Below are 22,999 nucleotides of genomic sequence, written 5' to 3'. Positions count from 1 at the left end.
ACGAGTCACTGTAAACCCATCAGCAGATGGACCGGAGCAGCCGGGCTACGAAAAAAGTGTAGGGAGGCGTGTTAACAGTCATGTCCAGTGGGTGAATGATGCTGATGCTCTACCTCAAGTCACAACCGTGCAGACTCGGGCTCCAAAAGTGCAACATGGCAGCTCCTTCAAGCGGGCTTCATTTTTGTACAATGGGAGGAAGTGCAGCCAGGTTCGCCATCTTTTCTATAGTCATTGATTAGCACCAATACACAGCTTCAAGCTGCTAAGTGGAACGATTGCACGATATCAACACCTGGCAACAGTGGGGATGAAGAAGTCCCTTTTAACAGGAAACGAGGCCCAAGAAGGGGAGCACAGAGATGAGGAGAAAAAGAGAGAAGACAAATTTAAAGATGCATCAGTGAGGATGGAGGAGAGGCAGCGAGTGCAAAAACAGGAAGTTGTTAGAAAGAAAGAAACCAGTCCTGCATATTTGTTTAATATGCGCATAGAAAGACCTATCCTGGTCAGAAACAGCTCCAGGAGTCCTCACAGGCATCATATTTCTAAGATTTGTAGGGCCAAATATGATAAGCTTAGTTTTATCTGAGACCACTGGAAAAAGGTGGGCGGGGGGCTTTTGTATTTCTTATTTTATTATTTAAGAATGGTGAAAAAGTTTTTTTTTTTGTTTTTTTTTTTAGCATTCCTAATCCTCTTTTGTAGAAATGAGAGGTGATCCAGGTCTTTAAAGCACTCGTGCAGTGTGATTTGTGTCCTCACAAACTGATCAACCCCAACACACAGGCTGATTTCAAGTCAGATTAATTCACAGCACATTTAAAAACAGCTGCTTGATAAAAGTGCTGCAGAGCAGAGAAAATAATAAAGAGGTGAGGTAGGGAGGCACATGCCCTGCAGACTTACACAATACAAGTTTAAAATCTGTGTAGTGAGTGATTGACCTGAGCAAATATGGCTAAAATAGTCAAGTCGGGATGAAAAGATGGCAGGATGACCCTCAGATGCCTTCACCTGCTCTAACAACAGCAGAGTGATCACTCACAGAGGCTTTAATACAAGGACATCAAATTCATTGTAACTCATGGGCCACGTACAAGCTACGTTGATCCTAATGTGGCCAGACATTTATGACACGATAAATGTGTAAAATTACAGAAGTAGTTCTGGCAATTCACTGCCCACACTGTCCTGTAATTATAAAATATAATGTTCTCATTCAAAGAAAATGTCTTTTTTTCTGTGAACTCACTGTAAAAGTGAAAAAAGGACATTTCCCCCATTTAATTGTTTATCTGTGACTTAATTCCTTTGATGCTGTTTGAATGAGGCGGGCTCTTTATTAACAGGAAAACCTGTAAAACTACGTTGAAAGTTCACAATCTGCACACGGTCAGTGTTGGAGCAGAGCTGCTTCCCACTGGTGACGATATCTGCTTACCTGTATCTTTTGCTCGTTTCTCTTCCTCTTCTTTTCTCTTTTTTCTTAACTGAGGACCTGATGGCTTTGAACTTTTCTTGTCCATCTTCCATTGGTTTTAATTTTTCACTCCAGTATGAACACCCATCCCTCAACCTGAGGATCACCACAACATGATCTAACACACCTACACCTTAGTTCACAGATTCACTTTGTCTAGGGTGCATTTCTGAGATTTCACACAACCCAGGATTCAAATCATGAATACATAATGGACTTGGATTTACATCATTATAAATTAAATGTGCTCTATTTGGAAGCAGCAGGGGCCCTCTCCCCTTTTGACGGGTTGTGTGTGAGACTTTAAATCATCAAACTGTAAATTTTAAATTGTTAGTGATCCCTTTACCCCGAGTCCTAAAGTGTATATTTATTTTCTTACTCTTCTTATATATATTGTTTGTTTACTTGCACTGCTGTAACTGGAGCCTCGTCATCTCGTCTCTCTATATACTGGACTGTAGCGGAGATGACAATAAAGTTTACTTTGACTTCAGCAGCAAGCAGGCGCACCGAGGGCTCTCGCGCTCACTTTTCGTGTATAGAATTTCGAAAAAACATTGGTGCAATTTATAAGTCTGTATTATAATGTCTGGTGTTTTCGTGTTTGTTGGTTTGTTTTTATTTTGTTTTATTTTCCGAGTTGGTTATTAGATGCTGCTCCAGCCGGTCAGAGAATCCCCCGCCGCCCCGCCCTCTCCTCTCTGCGCCGCAAGCAGCAGGCGCACCTTGCAAACGAAGGGCGCCCTTACTCCCAGCAAATGGGCGATAGAAAACCGATTGGTGCCTATGCCATTCCCAATATACGCTGGCTGACGTCGGGCAGTATGAGTATGAGCATTTTTTGTTGTTGTTGCCGATGCCCGTGATGCCGCCCCCCACCACGATGCCGCCCCGGGCAACCGCCCCTGTCGCCCGAATCTAAAACCGCTACTGCTGATGAGTCTTAGGGGCTCGCTTATATTACAACACATTAAACACAGCCTATATGCTCATATTGATGTAGCGCCCCCTGGTGGCCTGTGTTGGTCGTGGTGCGTCAGAAGTTCTGCAGGGAACACCGTCCAGAGGTTTTCGTGAACTTTCCTACCATGCGTGAAACGTCTGCTTCCATCAGAGACGCCCTCAGATATGATCAAGTGAAACCAAACCATTGTTTCCACTCACATTCTACCTCCTCTTCTCAGAATAAACCATTCTGCAGCCTCAGCTGTCTCCAGTACCTGTCAGACTTCAGAGTGACCTGAGCAATCTTCCAGCTCTGCCTGAACCTCCACTCCTCACACTGAAGTGATGAGAGTAGTAAAACTGTCAGTACAGTACAAGGCTGGACTGGGACAAAAAATCGGCCCGGGCATTTTGACTAGAGACCGGCCCACCAGGATAAAGATTGAAAATGTGACGTCATTCAGGGATAAAACCGCAAAGGATTCTGGGAACTTGTGGCAAGAGGTACTAGCGCACGCAGGCTTTCAATTGAACTCAGTTACACAGCGATAAAAAGAAACCCAAAAAATGGCAAGAAGCTGTTGTATTATTAACTTCAATATCCGGTCGCATGACAGCCACGGGAAGCCGACGGGTAAAGAGATCGTTTTTTTTTTTTATCGGATTACGTCGTTGAAGAGAAATTTTTTAAGCCATGTTTCCGAAGTAAGAGCCGACGGATGGTCTGGATATACCAAATATAACGTCCCAGAACACTCCAGCTCACATGTTAGTCTGCTCCAAGCATTCCCACAAAGGTCAGAGTTTTTTAGTAGTTAATACGTCATTTTTCTTAACATAATTGGTGCTATAGGTTACAAGCAAGTCTGGCGCTGAACAGAAATTGTCGCGCTATGCTCCTTTATTTATTGTGCATAAATAGTAAATTGTCCTGACACAATATTGTGTTTCGCTTCTGTTATTACCATGGTACATTGACAAAAACATATACTTTTATTCACAGGATAAAACAGTTGTTTTGTATCACTTATTGTCCATTGCGATTACAACATACAATATTATTGTCACTGCTACATTTCTGTAATGCTACTGTAACCGGTTTCTGCTTCATCCCGCTGCAACAGTTCGGCCCAAACAGACTCCTCGACTCTGCGTTGTGTAGTGTTTTTAAAAAGACAAGGAGTCTCTGATCGATCGTTGCCACTTTATTTCCTGAATGGAAACAACGGTGTATTATCAGTGCACAGGCTCGCCACACACCACTCCGCACAGCACACTACGGCAGAACATCTCATTAGCATTCCGCTTTAGCATACAGTTTCACACATTACAGTTTTTTACAGACGCTAGGACACATTTCTCAATACTTAGGTCACTTTTGCAAAACTCTTCACACAATTCTCCTAACTGACCCTCAGCTTGGCAAAGCAGTTCATTCCACATTCAAAATGCACTACAACTACCAAAACACTTCATTCAGGTCTCAAATAAAAACATTCCTCCAGAACACTAGCAAAGGTTGACAGCCGACAAACACACTTTGTCACCCACAAAACAATGACCTAAAAAACACTAACAACATGTAGCATTACACAGTGTTTTCCTGTGTAAAACAAGGACACATCTCTGTTTATAATTTCAATATATGTTACTGGAATGAATCAGACATCATGTATTTATGTTTATGTATTTTTATTTTTTTGCACTAAGTAATCCCAAAATACAAGAATTCGTATACACACCATCCACTGATACACATACAATAGTAATGCTAATCTACTCGGTCTTCTCCATTTGGCCACAGGTTCTCATCCACATCACATCTTATGTCATCTAGGGCAACACACCTAGGAAAGAATCTTCTGGCATGCCAGAATTGAAGGAGTTGAAAAATTGAAGGAGTAACAACTGTGTAGATGTTCATCCACAATGAGAATCAGCTGTGGCTGGTTAAACTGCATTGTTAGATTTAAAATATGTTTCAATAAAATATTGCCGTTGGATTTTGCTGTCTTTTCAAGTTTTGCATTGTGTTATTGTTTTGACCATGAGTTTAACAGTTTTGAAAACAGTATGTAAGCACATGCAAAATGTCCTGTCCGTACAAAGGTTTTTGGCAGTTGTTGTGTCTGAGTGAGAAGATGATTCATGTAATTTGAGAGATGTAGTCATTGAATGCATTTTGTGCCAAAACAATGATAACTGGTCCTCAGTTTAGCCCACATAGACTTCTGTTGTGCTCACTGTGTGAGGAGTTTTGCAAACGTGACCTAAGTATTGAGAAATGTGTCCTAGCGTCTGTAAAAAACTGTAATAAACAAATGAAAAGTACATAAAACTGGTGTTGGACATGTGTCCACTAAGCACTTATTACACTCGGTGCTCGTCAGCTAATCAAACATGTTTTATGTGTCTGTACTACTTAGCTATATTGTGTGCGGAACAATACAACTCACCTCTCGTATGGCTACGGCAGACTGGCAGCGATTACTGCAGCCAGCCTCACCTAACCAGCCACACTGAGAGCGGGGGGGCGCTGTTTCCCCATTACACTGATATTTGTGGCAAGTGGAATAATACCACAAACACTGTTACACTACCAGAAATTATTTCCACTACTAATTAATTACCGTTGAGCTCAAAGGTCCTATTAATAAACTGTTAATGAATGTGTATTTATGAAGACGATTTGTGAGACTGGTAAACTTATGATACGTACAATAGTCTTTCGTCCTACACGGTGCATTTCAAGGTCCTGCACCCATCCGTCGGTAAACTGTACCTGGGCTTGTTGCAGTGACCTGAAGTTACTAAACTTCATGAGTGTATGCACTCACTCCAAGAACCGTGTAATTATAAATCTGAGCGTGGTGAAAGTTGGCAGCACACTGACGTCTTTTGCAGTGGCGTGTCTAGAAAATTTTTGTTGGGGGGGCCAGGTAGGGGCACAGATTTGGAGAAGGGTGGCAGATTTAATTGGCAGATAATGTTTTAAAAAAAAATTCTACCAACCCTTAACCATAATTCAATAATCCTATAAACCTAATAACCAAATGCACTTTTAACTCTTATTAGAATGAGATTTTAACCACTACGGTGCAAAGTTTTTAGATACTGCGTTGATAAAGTACAAGAGATACAATCAGTGCTTTGTCAGTGTTTACTCAGCAGTCAAGGACAGCAATATTTGCATAGTATTTTTACTGACATATAGTGCACATATGTTTTGGGCAAAAACATTTTTGAAAATTAAAATACGAACATTTGTAACAAACAATTGACAAATTAGCCAATGCCAATGCAAAACTTTATCTGCCTGTTAAAAAAAGAAGATAATCTTCTCACAAACTGGTGTTTGATTTTGAAACAGGAAAAAAGTGGGGAAACAACTGAAAAGACTAACATTTGAATGAAACCTGAAAGCAAGTAAATACTTTCTATGCTGCCTTATCGTAAACTTTGGTAATATTGATAAAGAACAACACTGGCTGATGATAAAATACAGTCAGCTGGCATGGTGACACTGCCAGTATTAACCTGCAGGGCTGGACTGGGACAAAAAAATTGGGCATTTTTACTACAGACCGACCCACCAGGTAGTAAAGCCATAAAGACTTTGACTGAAAACAAACCCTGTTGTGACAGTGATGTACAGTCTTGTTGGTATATGTATGATTTCTATACATTTTACGTCAGATAAAAACTTTGGTTGTAAGATTTAGATAATTATTTAATAAAAACTAGGTATTTTAAATGAGAATAAGAAAGAAAAGTATTTCTTTGTGCCCACCTTTCCCTGTTAATGCCCTACCTGGCCCCCTGGCAAAACTTTGCTAGACCCGCCCCTGCACAGTTACCAGCTGTCTGCTACATAAAAAAGGATCCTGGTGTTATTTGTCTCTCAGAAACAGTTCATAACTTCCCTTCAACTCATTCATGTCACCTAAAAGGTAAACCTGTTTCTCCATCACCTGTTCAGCTCTGATGGTTCAGTAAGGACATCTCCTGGTTTCATCTTCATGTTTCCCTCTCACCACATATCTAAACAGACATCATGACCAGCAGCTTTACAGCTGTGGCTCCAGCAAACATCAGCTGATACTAGAAATTAATATTAAATACATTCTAACAACAGCCGATCAAGCTTAAACGTGCTGCTGTTGTTTAGCGCAACATCTGCTGGTTTCCTCTTTCTGGCGCAAAGTGGGCGATAAACAAGAGAGAAAAGCCGATCAGCTGATCATTGATCAGTTTCATGATTGAAGTAGCAACAGGAGAGGGAGGGGGAGAGAATGAGAGAAGAGGCAGCTGTGCAGCATAAAGACAGAATAAATCCAGCTTTGTGTCTTTTTTCCATTCTAGCTAAAGTCCGGGACAAACTGGGTCTCTTCTCAGCTCAATACGAAACGTGTAATATTTTCTCTGAATGAGGGACCATTCCATTTTTTTAAGGAGCCGTTGGCAACTCTACTAACCTTATGAATAAAATAAAGTTCACTATCAGTAACATCATAGCACCCACCCAGCTGTATAAAAACTCCGTCAAACTGGCTAGAACGCAGTATGAGTTATTGCAACTGACAGTAAAAAGTCAGCAACATGAAAATAAACTCCACCTAAACTTGGTTTATATCTGACCCAGATAGACTGCAGGTCATAACTTCTTACCTGAAGTTCAGTTCACCTGACACTCGGACTGGCGGCTGCTTCGGGTCTCTCCTCCTGCCTCCCCTTCCCTCATCCACCTGTTGCCTCTGTGGAAGCCCCGTCATAGCCACCACCAAACAACGGAGTTATTTCTACACATCGACCTGCATCTGGCCAATCCACCACCTCTCATTGTTCATGCCGTTACAAAAAAAATAAAAAATAAGTCACTGGGGATATGCCCGGTATGCCCGATGGCCAGTCCAGCTATGTTAACCTGCAACCAAATCTGCAGCTCCATACAGCAATGTTACGACTTAGATTATATCTTATAACGCATAACTCTTATGTTAGCTGCCCTCAGTAGCATACTGTCTGAAATATTCCACAGCTGCAATAATTCTTTAAGTGTTATTTTTTTCCTTGGTATTCTAATTTCACCGAAGTTTACTAAACTCAACAAACTTGATATTACTTACCGGGACATTTATTCTGTCCTCATTTTCTTTCACCGAAAAATTGTTTCCTGCAGTGCCATCTTTCGCGCTTGGCTCTCCTACCTTTGCTAACGTGATGCGCATAGCGCAGAAGCGATGCTGCATTCACTTACACTCGGATATCTGAGCGTCACCGTGAAAACATAATCGGACATTTGATATTTGATTGAATTTTATTGTTTTGCCTTTGGGGTGGCACCTGGGGTGGCCAGTCTGGTTTGGGGGGTGGCCTGTGCCCCCCCAGGCCACCCCGCTGGACACGCCATTGGTCTTTTGTCCACTCTGTGTGCTCGTAAGGGTCTGACCCTTTCACTCCTTTGATTTTTTCCTCGTATCTTTTCTTTGTCTTTTCGTCGAGTCTGTCTTTGTACGGACCGGCATTGTTCTCCTTTTGTTTTGTACATTAGTTTTTTGTGCGGCAAAGAAAAAAAAAAGAAGGTATTGGAACCTTGCTTGCATTTGATGCGGTACTTGGATTGTTTTGCCACGAGTTCCCGGCATGCAATGCGCGAAAATCACTTGATTGCTAAACAAGGGGGAGGGTGCATCCAGCCTCCTCGGCTGTAATTGGTCCAGCCCAGAGTCGATCATGACCAATTGGCCAATCCAACACCTTTCATTATATATACCCTTCCTAAAAAAAAATAAAAAAATAAAAAAATATCCATCGGCCCATAAAAACAAAAAATCGCCAGCGGCCCACCGGGCAAATGCCCGGTAAGCCCGATGGCCAGTCCAGCTATGGTACAGTAAGAAGCATGGTCTGCAGGAAGTCGACCATTAAAAAAAATTCTTTCCAACCACCACTAGGTGTTGCTGCAGGATTATTGCTTCACCTTCCGTGTTAATTAAATGAAAAGAAAACGAGACAAACTGTCCTCGGGATAAATGTCTGTCTTTAAACTGTACCAAAAACAAAACTTTAACATGTTCATTGCCAAATATCTGGAGTGTCGACATAAATATGACATTATATTCAAAATGAAGCGCCTCATCCTGGCGCTTCACTGAAACACTGAGTTTAAAAAGCACTCCAACTACACTGAGAGTAACTAAAGTATGAGTACTTACTGGTACTGGATGATAATTCTGGATTCATTCGTGTGTTTATCACTTTCATGATGTGAATGACTTGCAGGAAGCTTCATGAAACTTAAGCTCATGAAAAATGGATTCACATGTACGATAAATGATATGAAGGACGAGGAGCAAACATGGAGAGTGCAGAAGGAAGTACTCGTGTGAAGCAGAAGGCTTTGTTACCGAGTCTGACGTCCCAGTCTGTCCCCGTGACAGCTGCAGTAATAAAAATAATAAGTCATCATGGAGACCAGGAGCTCCACATCTTCATCCCGTCCACCTCACAGTTCTTAAAATCGATCCTCCATCCATTAGTCAATTGATCAATAACAGCCTCTTGATGCATGCTCAGTCATCCAGGTAAGTAAATCCCAAAAGGCTGATTCTGTCTGGCTAGTTTCAGTCATTGTGCAGAGGAACCGTTTATAAGGTTGGAGACCTGCTGTAAGCTGAGACTGCATAAGTCACCTGGATGATGACGAAACGTTTCTCCCACTGAAAACGTCCAGATGAACAGAATCAACCTTTTGGGATTCAATAACAGCGTTTTTGCATGTTGGACTGATTTCAAAGTAAAAGTCTTCCTCACTCTCATCTCTTGATTATGAATCTGCAAGCACACTTTCAACTGTGACGTCAAAATCTGACCAAAAAAGGTTCAACATTCAAAACTTCTCCTACCCTTTTCTCCTTTCCTACCCTCCTCTCCTTTCCTCCCCCTCCCTCCTGTCCTCCGTCCTCCCCGGTGGGCGGGTTTGTTTGCTCTCTCGGATGTGGATCAGATGTTTGATTTTGCTGCGGACTGATCTGCCGTCGGACATGGAGGAGTGAGTACACTTTATTTCTTCTCTCTCTTCTTTCTTTCCCTTCTTCTCTTTTCTTCTTCTGGTTGTTTTTCTGTGTTTGTGACGTATCTGAGACTCGTGTCGTCATTGTGCGGCATCAGGGCGCTGAGTCAGGACCGAGGGGTGGATGGGTGGGGGGCTAACTGCACCAAACTGGAGACTTTGGGGGGTGTGGTGGGGGTGTCCAAGTCACCGCAGCGGCAGGTGATGGGTTAAAGGGCGTGCGGACCCGCGGAGTGATCAAACCTCTCTGTGCTCTACTTTCCCCTGCGGAAGCAGCACCAGCTCTGATCAATAAGCAGCACGAGCGTCTATGATTACATATTGATCAGTTTCTGTGTTCCTCATTTGAGCTCAGTCACTTCCGTCAAGTTGGACGTGTGAGGAGAGGGTGACTTCCGGCGGGGTTCTTCACAATATAAGGTTTAAGCCCCAGTCCGATTGGTTCAGTTTTCTAAATTCAGCAAGGCAGGCTCTTTAATGATGTCACGATGTCACTTACAGAATTACAAGAATTACCACAAAGTGTGAATTTTCAGAAACGTCAACATAAAACTTGCTCTGACACACCTGCACAAAGTCTCACTCACTATGGAGTTACCATACACCTGCAGAGACGCACCCAATGGATGATTCCCACAGGAAGAGTCACACCTGGGAGCAGATCCAGGTGTCAGATGGTGCTGAGATGAGTTCTGATGTTTCTGTACGTCATGTTTGAGGTTCATCAGATAATCAGATTTAACTGATGCAGGTAAACAGGAAGCTGCAGATAAATCATTGGTTTCTTACCACTTTGTGTTTTGGGAATTTTTTTATCTGTATTATTTTCCATCATGTTCTGCAGAAATCTGTTTTCTTTGTCACTTCTTCATTATTTCCTCCTGCCTTCCTCACAGCCACTTATAAACCCAGACTTCAGAAAAGACTGCCAATCAGAATCTGGGAGCTGGTTGAGTTTCATCCCAGCAGCTGTTTTATTTTGAAGTGCACTTCCTGTGTGCTTGTTTGGTGTGCCTGTGGGATTGATGGAGCTGCTGCAGCCTGGTGGAGGCTCAGAGGCAGTAGTAGGATGTGGTGTCTGGACAAGGACACAGCCCAGAGCAGAACCACGTGTTAGTGCCAAATGTGGGACTAATAAAGGTTTATCTGATCTTATCGCTTATCTTTACTTTATAAGGCTAAGCTGAGAGTACTTTTACTCTAACATGTAACTGAGTATTTGTACTCTTCTGTTTTTACTGCAAGTACTTCGTCACTGCAGTGCATGGACTTCCTGTCTGCCTCTAATGCGGCGTTTCAATTAAAAGTCACACACCTGCTGACTGACCGGAACCCTTTCCTCTCAGACGGATCACAAACTGATCAATAATTAATATCATCCAATCATCAGTCTGAGCTCCTGTCCCATTACCTGCCATGCCCCTCTCTATAATACATCTCACTGCTGCTGAGCAGGCATGGACAAAAACACAGAAAGAGCCTGAGCTTCAGTTTGAGCCTTTAAAGTACCTCCTCCTCGTCAGGGCGCTGTGTCTGAACTGCTTCCCAGTGGGCCGGGTTCTAGCTGCTGGTGTTGTCGGTCCTTGCAGTGGACTGTGGTCTCCATGGAGACCATAAAGTGAAGCTTTGTTTGAGGTGTCTGAGAGGAAAAGTTTAAAGTGTAAAGCATACTGTGTGTCCTCCAGAGAGGAGAGGTGGATCGAGCTGACCTCTGAACCCAGTGACCTCTGTCCCGATGAGTTCATGGTCTCAGCCTCCAGTTGAAGTCTCACTGAATAAAACATGAAGTCTACTTTGGGTGCGATGCTCCCATTATACTCAGGGAGGAATCAGGGCGGGACCAACGCCGCATCTGCGTCTGGCTGCTCCTTGTTTGGTGAACTCTGGTTTCCTGAGTGCTACACCAACCAGCAGCAGCTCCGCCAGCACAGACCGCCTGAGGCCTCGCACTGCCTTCAGCTCAAGCAAACTGAATAAAGGGCAGCCATCTTTACAGCAAATAACTGATGACTCACCGCTGTTGAGCACTTGTTAGCTGATCGCTTCAAGACTCTGCTGGAGTGTGTGTGTGTGTGTGAGATAGCTAGTCAGTGTATGAATGAGTGTGTGAGGTTAAAGTGTAAACAGAGCTGTGCATCGAGCATCTGTGTATTAAGCGGAACAAGGAAACGTACGATTCAGTGATGTCACAGTGACATCATTAACCTGTCTGTCTGTCTCTCCCTCAGGGTGAGCGAGGTTCTCTATCAGCAGGATCGACTGCAGCTCATTGTGGTGAGTTTACTTACAGTCAGTGAATGCAGCATCTCACACACCTAGTATCAATGATTCAGATGTGTGTGTGAGACCCCACCCCCCCAGTAAGTTTTATTGCTCGAAGTTATCAATGTTGACTCTGAATTTTAAACTTTATCTAAACAAACACACTTTTATTTTATTTCAAAATAAAAGCCCACACTAAGAGAGTGCAGTCAGTAATCAGATTACCTCAGTGGATTACTTCAGAGCAGAAGTGTGATTGGATTATTGATCCCAATCAGCAGCTGGTTCTGTTTTCCATAATGCTGCAGGAGAAAAGGAAGTGGCAGACGGAGATCGAGAACAAGAAGCGTCAGTTGGAGGACGACAGGAGGGCGCTACAGCACCTGAAGGTGAGCCCACCACTTCCTGTTTCCTGTTTTCTGTTTAAAGGTCGGGTGCACTCAGAGGTGAGCAAGATGCTGAAGCCTTCGTACCGTTCTAAATCGCGCCGCTAGGAGGCGTGAAGACGCAGAAACACGAGTCAGACTGAGACCTCATGTCTCTGAGCTCTGAGTCTGTTCAGGCACGTAAACAGACTGCTGCAGAGATCCAGGTCTGATCAAGGTGTGATCCAGATATGACTCAACCAGATCCAGATCGGATCCAGGCCTGATCCAGGTTTGATCTGGGTCTGATCCAGGCCTGATTATGGCAGGGGCGTGGTCTCTGGCTCCGCTGCAGTGGAGGGGTGTTGCAGTGCACTCAAGGGGCTGTGCCATGAAGTCTGATGGGCAGGTGGAGATGATTGTGTTAACGAGGTTTCCCTCCCTCCCTCAGGTCCCACGCCGGGACCTGAGACGAGTCGGTGTGGAGTTGGCTACAAAGCTGACATTGATGCCAAACCACAAAGAAACATTTTTGTGCACTAAATAAACGAAACCAAAACCTGAATGCTCTGTGGAGTCCAGCTCTTTCACACTGATGTTTTTATTCATGTCCTTCTTTCAGATGGTCAGTGGTCATTTCCTGTTTTATTCTGATAGGCGGCTCTCTGTTGTGTTCTCAGAACAACGACAGAAACCTGTCGTTCAGATGTTGTATATTCCAGACTGAAGTGCTGTGGAAAATTTATTTCTGCCAGTAAATTCTCTCATCTATTATTGATCTTTGATATGAGATCATATTTCATTAATGACTCTTATCAGTTTGTCTTTCACCAGAAAAAATAAAGAGTAACTCTCTCCTGCTGGCTCACTGTGTGTCGAGTCTTCCAGGTATTCAGAGATTCAAGAGGCACAAACTGAGAACAGCTGCAAGGTAAAAATATCTGAGATCAGCCAAACAGCACGCAGGTAGGACAGGACTGCCAGGGCCATGTGAAATAGCAGCTGTTTTCCCGATGAGGAGGAGGCCGCGAGTTCAGAGAGCCCGAGCTCATCCAGATAATTTTATTCAACTAAAAGGATCCATTCAGGCTTCACGCGTTTATTAAAGGGACACTCAGACGTCCTCCTGATGGACGTTGGTCCATGAGCACCCATTGCTGTCTGTGCACGCCTGCTTTCAATCATTAGATACTAAAATGATTTTATTCCATTTTCACTGTTTTCTCCTTTGAGGACATGATGCTGATGCTCTCCAATTTGTAGTGTTGTGTAGCCGAAACGTCAAAACAATAAATGGATAAAGATTTTTTTTCTGCCAGCATGTGTGTGAAACGAGCAGCTTTTTAAGGTGCTGATTAAAATCGTTGAGAGTTTGAAAGACGACCCGGCGAGGACGAATCCCACTCAGAGCCGTGCAGCTGAGTGTCTGCTGCTGTCAGCTGCAAGGGTTTAATGAGACGCTCAGAATGAGACCAGAGTTCAGGTTATATATGTAAAAAGCTCTGATGAACCCGCTGGTTTAGTTTTAACCGTGCATGGGGATCTTTTTGCAGACTGTGAAGTCTGATGTCCAGGTTTCCTTCCTCGTGCTGCTCTGATCTTCATCTTGCTGGCTGATTTGTTTAGTCTGGAGCTGCTCAGCCTTTCTGACACTTTTTAAGGTTGAAGCTTTCTATTCCCGAGGCTGACAGATGCTTTGAACCCTCTGATCTGCTTTGATTATTCTCTTCATGCTCTGTGGATGATAACACATCTTCCTGCTGGAGAGTCTTCCTCACTTAGCTGGAAGCTTTGATGAAGGACAGGATCCCCAGGTGTCTCCTGTGGACTTTCAGGGCTTTATGTTAATTGTTTTCTGAGTGGATCAGAGTGCCAGTCTGTCCTCTCCTGATGATCTGTCAGCTGTCTCACTCACAGCTTCCAATCGAACAGCTGGACTCACCTGCACACCTTCAACCTGCCTCCTTTATAAAGAAATGATGAAGGAATGACGACGGCTTCGGTGGTGGGCTTCATAGTGAGCAGATCACGAGTGAACTTTAAGCACATGTTTCTGCAGCTCTTCTTTTCATAAACTTTCATGAACAAATATGAATTTGATACGTGCCTCCTCACGTGTTAGAAGGAAGCTGTCATCTATGTGACCTGTGTTTCAGTCAAAGGCTCTGAGGGACCGCTGGCTCCTGGAGGGAGCATCTGCTGGACCCGAGCAGAACGAAGTCTGTAGACAGCTGGAGCAGGACGAGGCCCGGACCCGGAGCCTGGAGGAGACCATCGACAGGTCTGAGCCGCCGAGCCCGAACATCCAGGAAGGGTGGCCTTATTCACTGTGGGATTAAAACCATCAACTGTGTGTGTGTGTGTGTGTGTGTGTGCTGTAGGCTGCAGCAGGAACTTGTCGGCCTTGAGACTGGATCTGTCTGTCAGACCATAACTAACATTAAAGTGAGTGTACATGCACGCACGCACACACAAACGTTTTCTAATATCACTTTTTTTCCTTTCTAAAATCAGCTTTTCTGCTGTCCTCATAGGGTTAATAGATCATTTGAAACAAATTAGGTTGGATTACATGGGTGAGGATGTTGGGAGGGGGGTTCACTGGCAGGACTGGCTTACTTTGGAGGTTTTTTCATGTTTCTGTTTCCCGTTTCCTTCTACTTATTGATGGAGGATTCCTGTTAAGACTCTTATTGTGAAGATAAACTTCCTTTCTCTGTTTGTGCCTCCAGGTGTCATCAAGACCAGCTTCAGGTAAATTTCTAAATTTCTCTGTCTGTTTTTATTCGTGAAGCCTTTGTCTCACGTTTGTCTCTGATCAGCTGTAGAGGTCAAAGATCGCGAAAGGCATCAGCAGGACAGGGCTCCACTGGCAACTCAGGTGATCCAAGGTGAGACTGTGCTATAACTGTAATCAGATCTCAGTAATCAGATTACAGTTACATTACGGTAAGTTGTTGTGATAACCTCACTGTTAGTTCTTTCTCTGCTCTGTCTTTGTGCCTGGCCCATTTTTACCCACAAGCCCCTGCAGAGGTCAAAGTTAACAAAAGTCCTCGACTGAACAAACCCAGAGAGGCGACCGAGGAGATGAAGAAAGGTGAGTCAGAAGTGACCACACCCACTCTGCACCGACCTGACGGGGGTCGTCTTAAACTGGTGAACTGAGCTAGTTTTCCTCAGGTGGGACATGAAGCTCACCTGGAAGTCACCAAGTCAGGAAATAGATCCAGAATATTTCCATGGCTAAAGATTAGCTCACTGGGAGAAGGAGATGGCCATAGGCCCTATGGCTGAGAGCAGCCGGAGGGTTGACGCAGGTCTTCCCCTGCTTTCCTGTCTGTCTTTGATGCACTGTCTAATAAAGCCAGTAAAAGAATAAAGTACAGATGAGATCAGCCATGTTGTTTCCTGACTTTAAGAGTTTGCGTTTGGTTCTCCGTGATGAGGTTCGAAGAATCAGTAAAATATGATTAATCGCAGCTTTCAGTGATTTTAATGAGTCTGTTATCATTCACCCTGCAAATGTGTAAGGTCAGAGGTCATAGAGTGTAGACACATGGGAGGAGAGGGGACATCGACCTTAATGTGTCTCTAACAGCTGCCTTCCTGTTTCTATCTGTAAGTCCGTTTTAGGGTCACGTTAACAGTGAATTTGTGTGTTGGCTGGTGTGATGGGTGTGTGTGTGTGTTATTGTGTTGTTTCCCTCATAGTGTAGGATCTGTGGGAGGCTATTGAAATGAATCATGGGCTAAATGAATGTATGAAGCTGTGGGAGTTTCCTGACACTTTGCTGGTATTTAAGGCTGAACAGAAGCAGGTCTGAATCTACCCCTGGCATGACTGCAGGGGTTTCCACGGGAGATGTGAAGGCATTTGGAAAAAGACGATGTCGGAGCCAGAGTGTGACCGCTGTGTCAGCACTCAGTCCATCCTGAAGGTCGAGTCCTCACAGCAACTGTCAACATGCACATGTTAAGTGAAGCTCGAAGCATGTTAGATTAGAAACATCAGTAGAGCTTTCACATTCTTTCCCTTGACTTTAATAAATACATGCAGCCTCACTCAACATGCAGAGAGAAAATCAGAGTGATGCACATGTACTCAAACAACGCAGCAACAGAGGAGGCAGACTCTGACCGTACGAACGTCAGCAACTCTGCTTCTGGTCACAGATTTCAAGTTTCAGGAATAAACTCTTGCAATAACCTGAGCTGCATCCAAGGCCCTCTTCCTCCACCTCCTCACAGTGTCCCTCAACATCTGATGGAAAACGTCTCCCATGTACACTTATGGACAAAAGTCCTGAGTTACACCTGTTAATCTGTGAATCAGTGCCACGGGTGTATTAATCCAGCACCTGTGACCTGCCTTTATCTGTATGAGAGACAGAGTTTGAAAAGCTCAGCAATTCCAATGTGGTGCTAACAGGACGCTACTGTTACAAAAGTCCGTTCAGGAGAATTCTACCATCCGCCTAACGATCTGTTCTCCCATTTATCAATCCATCCGTCCGTCCGTCCATCCATTAGTCTATTCTCCCATCCATCCATCCATCCATCCATTCATCCATCTATTCTCCCATTTATCCATCTGTTTATCCATTCATCAATCAATCCATCCGTCCTTCCATCCATCCATCATCCATTCATCCATCTATTCTCCCATTTATCCATCTATTCATCCATTCATTCATCCATCCATCCCTGGCATTAACATCAGCAGACACTGTGCACCAGGAGCTTCATGGCTGAGCAGCTCCTCTCAGGGTAATGTGTGGGTGCTGGTGTCCATTTAATGTATCTGATCCTTGGGACTTATCTGAGTTGTGGTTGTTTGCAGCTGAAATGTTTTGGTAGTTCAGTTATTTGAGGCAGCAGGAGAGGATATACACACTGTACCAAAGTCAGTCTGGATGATGCGAGCAGAGCCTCACATATTCCTTCTGGTCATCAGACCCTTCTTTGTTCTGCATGGTTATGTCATGTCACACTAATAGAGCTGTACCTTTGCTATTGGAAGGTTACCCTCACCTGGGGTGCTTGTTTATGACCTGCTGCTTTCTCTGTCCTGACTCTTCTCTTCTGTGATCTAACCTTCTGCCTGCTGCCTTTATCTTTAGATCCGCAGCAGCTCATTGTGTCTGTTGTGTTGACCCCCTCTGACCCTGTGATCCCTTCTAACCCCTCCCAATCCAGCGATGTACTCGGTGGAGATTAAAGTAGAGCGGGACAGAGTGACGGGGGAAACCAGGGTTCTGTCCAGTAACACCAAACTTCCTGTTGACCTCTCTGACCAAGGGGTCAAAGTTTATGAAGATGAGCAGAAAGGTGATGTTAGCAAGTAAACAAGAAAAATAAATAAAAACAAAGCCGGCTTTAAGAGAAGGGACCTGCTGATGCAATAACTGACTCTCAAAGGGCTGATTTAAGCTCTGCTGTGCGCGCATTTATCTGAATCTCTTCACAAGCTCATGGACTGTAGATGATGAATCACTCATTCTTTTTTTCTTAAATTATTGAACTATTTGCCCTCACAGTCTTTGCTGAACACCTCCACATCTTCACTTCAGAAACTCTCAGCATATCTGGGAGGACCTCTGAACTCCACTCATTACCTGCCAGATGTTCCACCAGGTATTTTCATAGCATTAGACACCTGCGTTACACACCTGTGACAGGCTGTTGTATCCTGAGAGTTTCAGATCTGAGGGTCATTCCTGCTGAGTTCCTGCAGTGGACATTTTATAGCACAGTGTGAGGAGCAGATCCATGTGTCTGGTTGTTGCAGCGCCTCCTGCTGGAGGTTTGCAGGTTTTCACAGCAGCAGTTTTCCTTCTCCTAAAGCCACAGCGGCCTCAGCCTGCCTGCATGATCAACACTCACCTGACAGTCAGGTGGTCACACCTCATCACTTTCAGCTCCAGCTGAAGGAAGCTGATGCACAGGTGTACTCTGTGACATCACTCAGTGAGTCTTTATTGGTCCTTCAGCTGGAGAGCATTCAGGTGTCGCACTCTGACCCTCACCTGTGTCTTCCTGTCTCCCAGTGGTCCATGAGCTGAATGGTGAGGATATCCACCTGCTCAGCTCCTCTGAGGTTGAAGAGCTCATCCACAAAGCTGATGAGGCGTCGATGATGTCACAGACTGTCACCACTGTGACATCCCTCCCGACAGCAGAGGTTCGGGAGGAGTTGGAGCTGATGCGGTCCAAGTCGCCGCTACCTCAGGTTCCAGTGGAGATCACAGGGCTAGAGGCCGAAGTGGGTGGTGAGCCGAGCGTGGCTGAGGCGAGCACTGAGAACCCGGTTACCATGGTGTTCATGGGATACCAGAGCGTAGAGGATGAAGATGAGACCAAGAAGGTGCTGGGGCTGCAGGGCACGGTGAAGGCCGAGCTGGTGCACATTGATGACCCAAACGGGAAGACATCAGGGGGAGAAAAGGAGGCGGATCCACCTCTGCCCACCTCCAAGGCCCCACCAACCTCCACTAAACCTCCAATGGCGATACCAGTGGCAAGCAATGGGGAGACGGCAGGGAAGGAGAAGGAGAAGAAGCTGTGTAAGTGCTGTAGCATCATGTGACCTGGTGACCTGTGGGGGGGGGGGTGCCGCCTTGAAACGTAGCACGCAAATACAAAAATAAAAAGGACTGAAAACTCCTCCCATTGCTCACAGCCCTCCCAACATCACTTCCTGTTTTTTCCTTCAGGTGTATAAAGCCTCTCTTTACTTTTTCTATTTTCTTGAAGCCTTTTTACTTTTTTACTCTGCACGTCTGTACTTACATGTCTCAGTGTTAGCATAGCCTCAGTGTTAGCCTCCGCCTTCGCTGTGCCAGGATGTTTGTAGCTCCTCCCCCTCCTTTCTGTGAATGTATTATTATATTTATTAGAAGCTGTCTGAGTTTTTAAAAGAAGAAATAAAATGAGCAGAAACTAGTCTGCTTTTGTGCCGCAGCCTAAATTCTTCACCTCCACCTTCTATATGGACCAACAAGTACCTCTCTATCCCTCAAGGGAAATGATTGTGTTCGAGCAGTAGGATGAAGACGGTCCAGTCTACAATAAATAAACACAGTAAAAGTGCCACGGGCACTGAAAACTGTGTAAAATGTTACATATACAGCAGTGAAAACAAACAAAGACAATAAAAATGGGCAGAGTAAAAGATTGTGCAAACTATAACATTAATTAATGTGTACACTATAAATCTGATAAACAGCTACATGAAGGTTTAATACAGAAATGCATGTTTGGAGTCTTATACCTGACAGGTCTGTTCACCTGTCCTTGAATGAGGTCTTATCCTGCAGACTCGTGCATGGCTCTGTGTGATCAGAGGTTTTAATCCAGCACTGCTCAAACCAATGATCTTTACAGGAAACAGATGAGAACTCGAAGCTGCTGTCGTCTTTATTGAATAAAATTAAACGTTTTAATTGTTGATTGCTTCTTTGACCTCTGAAAGTTTGAAAAGCATTCGCTGATCTTCGTCTCTGTGGAAATCTTTTGAAGCGTGCTGCATTGAAAGTCTGACATAACCTCAGAGGATTCACTCACACTGGGCTCCATCAAACAGCACTCACAATCCCATCAGCTGTTTTTTGATCCACCCGCTGAGTCAGCGACGCTCGCCAAGAGGATCCAACTCTCACAGCTCAGCGATCGGACTGCCACACACACCCTCATACACGTCATTGCCAAGTGTAGCAGATTTCAAATGGTAGACTGTTTTATGATGACAAACAGGGACTGGTTGCAAAACTGGCTTTATTTTCTAAGCATTTTCACAGCAGCAGGTGTTTCTTAATCCCAATGTGGAGTCCATGCAACTTTGGCCCACAATATTTAAAAAACATAAAAATATCAAAACAATGGTTTCTCTCAACAGCCACTTCAAAATCAAGTGTAATAGCGGGGTAAAACTGAGACAAATATGAAGCAAAGTATACTTCAAAATAAACTACTGATAATCACTTATAATATTTAAATCCCCACTAAGATGGATCAATTACAAAACACATATTCATACAAAAGTAAATTTTCCCAACACAACTGAAAATACTATTTAACGTGCAGCCTTATATGACAAACTCATTATACACATAAAACAAAATCTGTACATGACTAACATTTAAGTCAAGTCAAGCAGAGTTTTATTGTCAACCCAACAATATAAACTCAAGTACACAGTGGGACAAAATAGCGTCCTCCTAGATCAAAGGTGCAAACTGTAAAAATAAACTGGAAAAAAATAAAATATACATATATACACAACTATACAGGAATAAGATAAACTAATAATAAGTACAACAGTGTTGTACTTGAATAGAAATAGAATAAGAACAGTAAAGAACAAGAATAAATTAGTACAATAGTACACAGACAGAGTCAAACAGTGCAATACAGCAGAGTGCAAGTATCGGGAGTGAGAGGACAGTGTTATGTAGTCCAAGAAGTGTGTGGAGAAGAGAGTCCAGTGTGGAGGAGGGCAGTGTGGTCCTCGGGAGCCGGACTGCTTGGAGGGAAAAGCTATTTACATATATCTAAAAGGCAAAATGCAGCAGCAGACCTCTCTGTTTAGCACAAGTGAAAAACACATAAATAGGTGGTATAATGATAAAAGGCAGTTTCCATCACTTTGGTACTTTGGGGACTTTTAGCCCTAAGAACTAATACTTAGTAAAGCAAAATAAACCAAACTTAAATTTATAATTTAGTACAGGGAGACAAGCTACAGAGAATGTGCCTTACCAGTGTGGAGTCCATGCGACGCTGGCTGGGAACCCACCACACATGCAACATGTTTCCTAGCAGTGTCCCAGTGATTAACGTCCCACTACAACAGTGGAACCTTGGTATTACAAAAATTCCATTTAAGTAATAAAAAATCAAATATATACAATGCAGTTTGAAAAAAGTTCACTGTGACTATATCTCAGCTACACAAACACTTATTTGCACAATCTCATACACACACACACTCACCCCTTAATACATCAAGTTAGCTTTTGCACAACCCACTTTCATTGTTGCACTTTTGTATTGCACTGCTGTGTCTGTATAGTTTCTGTCTTTGTTTAGTTTTTTTTTTTTTTTGCTCACTTGCACTTTATCTAGTCCTGTGTTGAGTGTCTGTTATATGTAGCACCATGGTCTTGGAAGAATGTTGTCTCCTTTCACTGTGTACTGTACCACTGCACATGGTGGGAATGACAATAAAGCCACTTGACCTGAGAAGTTCAACTCATTCTTTCTTCAGACTCCTCACAGCTGATCATGATTTCAGCGATGCAATGTCTGATAGAGAAAGCTCTTGAAACAGGGTTAAAACCAGGTTCATATCTGCTGAGCAGCAGCTCCTACAAATCAGTATTGAAACATTATCAGATCATCAGTTTGTGTCTGAAATTCATCAGGTCGTCATGTTTCACACACAGAGTGTGGGTCTGTCTGACGTCCTGGGGGTGACGACTCTGCTCTGATTGGATCGAAGTCTGTGAGGAAATGAGTCTCCTCATCAGATGATCTTTGAGCTCAGTGAACTCTTTCCTGGTGAGCTTATGGTCTCAGGACTAAATAAAACATGTTTGTTTTGGAGATAATGTTCCCATTAAGGTCAGAGAGGAGCAGGAAGCAGGAAGGATTTAGGGCAGGGTTGAACAGTGATTGACACGTTGCTGCTTTTTCTGTTTTTATTTGATCTTTTGAGCATTTCTGGAGCTGAGTGGAAGATCGAGGGTTTGTCTTGGTGGGTCTGTGACTTCACAGAGGTTTACCAGCAGAGTGCTGTGTTTGAGACTCTGAGGAAGATAAAAACAAGCTCAGATGGAGAACGGAGGGATTTATTTCACTCAGCAGCGTCTGCATGCTCTGCAGCCTCCTGCTGTTGTCTTAGTAACCTGCAGAATGAGGCTCAGTGTCGCCCACTGCAGGAGACAGTACCTGCTGACAGTGAAGCAGGTTGTGTTTTCACCCCGTTATTCCCTGATTAGTTCACAAGTGAAGTTTGACCCTGTGCATGCGGGCTGCACACACACACACAAATATCAGGGACAATATATAGCAGCAACTGTGACTCTGGGTTTCTGTTATTTAAGGCCAAATAACAGAAATTATTTTTTTAAAGATGCACTTTAAGAATGTGCAGGATGGGGTCAGACTTTATGGACCGACGGTCTCTTCAGTTTCACTGTATTTAGTCGAACGTGTGTGGCAGCCCAAGTGTCTGAATTGGTATTTTATTGTTATTGTGATGAACCGCTTAAACTAACTGATTAAACACTAATTTTCAGACAATGACAACTACAAACCTGACTTTAAGGAAAGATTTAAAACCAAAAAAACTCACAAAAAACAAAGTAAAATAACTCCAAATTCCATGTGTTCACTCTGTGTGTGTGTTTCTGTTGGTCAGCAGCATTCCTGATAAATTCTGCTGCTCAGCAACACTGAAACACACACACGTTGGTTTTTGTGGCTGAGTGAGGTCCTGGGACACACTGCGTTGCCAGGACCGTTTTAAACTGGTCCATGTGAATGCAAACACACAAATACAGTTCCTGCACAATTAAAACTTTATTCTTTGAACTGTGCAGTCAGGGAGAATATCCCCGAGGGAGGATAAGGCTAATATTTCTCTACAGCTGATTTAACCATAACCTCACATGTATCTACACTCAACAAAAATATAAACGCAACACCTTTGTTACTGCTCCCATTCCCCATGGGATGGACGTAGAGACCTAAAATTCATTCCAGATACACAATATAACCATCCCTCCCAAACAGTGGTCACAAATCAGTCCAAATGTGTGGTAGTGGGCACATCTGCTATATTGAGATAATCCATCCCACCTCACA

At 43.7% G+C, this 22,999-nt stretch overlaps 1 protein-coding gene and 1 long non-coding RNA gene across 4 annotated transcripts; one reads left to right on the top strand and one right to left on the bottom strand.

Moving 5' to 3' along the window:
- Nucleotides 1-3,120: 3,120 nt before the first annotated feature.
- Nucleotides 3,121-19,075, top strand: palm1a (paralemmin 1a). Of its 3 annotated transcripts, XM_085448573.1 has the most exons (11): nt 3,121-3,228; nt 9,438-9,482; nt 11,732-11,777; nt 12,074-12,154; nt 14,287-14,411; nt 14,512-14,575; nt 14,863-14,884; nt 14,953-15,021; nt 15,156-15,230; nt 17,330-17,461; nt 18,181-19,075. In XM_085448573.1, the coding sequence occupies exons 2-11, from the start codon at nt 9,475-9,477 to the stop codon at nt 18,717-18,719; spliced, it is 1,161 nt and encodes a 386-aa protein (XP_085304699.1). In that variant the 5' UTR covers nt 3,121-3,228; nt 9,438-9,474; the 3' UTR covers nt 18,720-19,075. The 3 variants fall into 3 exon arrangements, with proteins under 3 accessions (XP_085304699.1, XP_085304697.1, XP_085304698.1); XM_085448571.1 differs by lacking the exon at nt 3,121-3,228 and having other exon boundaries at nt 9,358-9,482; XM_085448572.1 differs by lacking the exons at nt 3,121-3,228; nt 17,330-17,461 and having other exon boundaries at nt 9,363-9,482.
- On the bottom strand, nt 5,751-7,838 carry LOC146680321 (uncharacterized). Its single transcript, XR_014918231.1, has 2 exons — nt 7,558-7,838; nt 5,751-7,185 (listed from the first exon to the last, which is right to left on the bottom strand). It is a non-coding gene; the product is annotated as an uncharacterized LOC146680321 (long non-coding RNA).
- Nucleotides 19,076-22,999: the final 3,924 nt, after the last annotated feature.

The sequence above is a fragment of the Copadichromis virginalis genome, linkage group LG23, assembly GCF_057382275.1.
Source record: "Copadichromis virginalis isolate Kocher_CV1m ecotype Utaka linkage group LG23, C_Virginalis_male_GT1.1, whole genome shotgun sequence".
In the NCBI taxonomy this organism is placed as follows: Eukaryota; Metazoa; Chordata; class Actinopteri; order Cichliformes; family Cichlidae; genus Copadichromis; species Copadichromis virginalis.
This window is presented reverse-complemented; position numbering and strand designations above follow the sequence as displayed.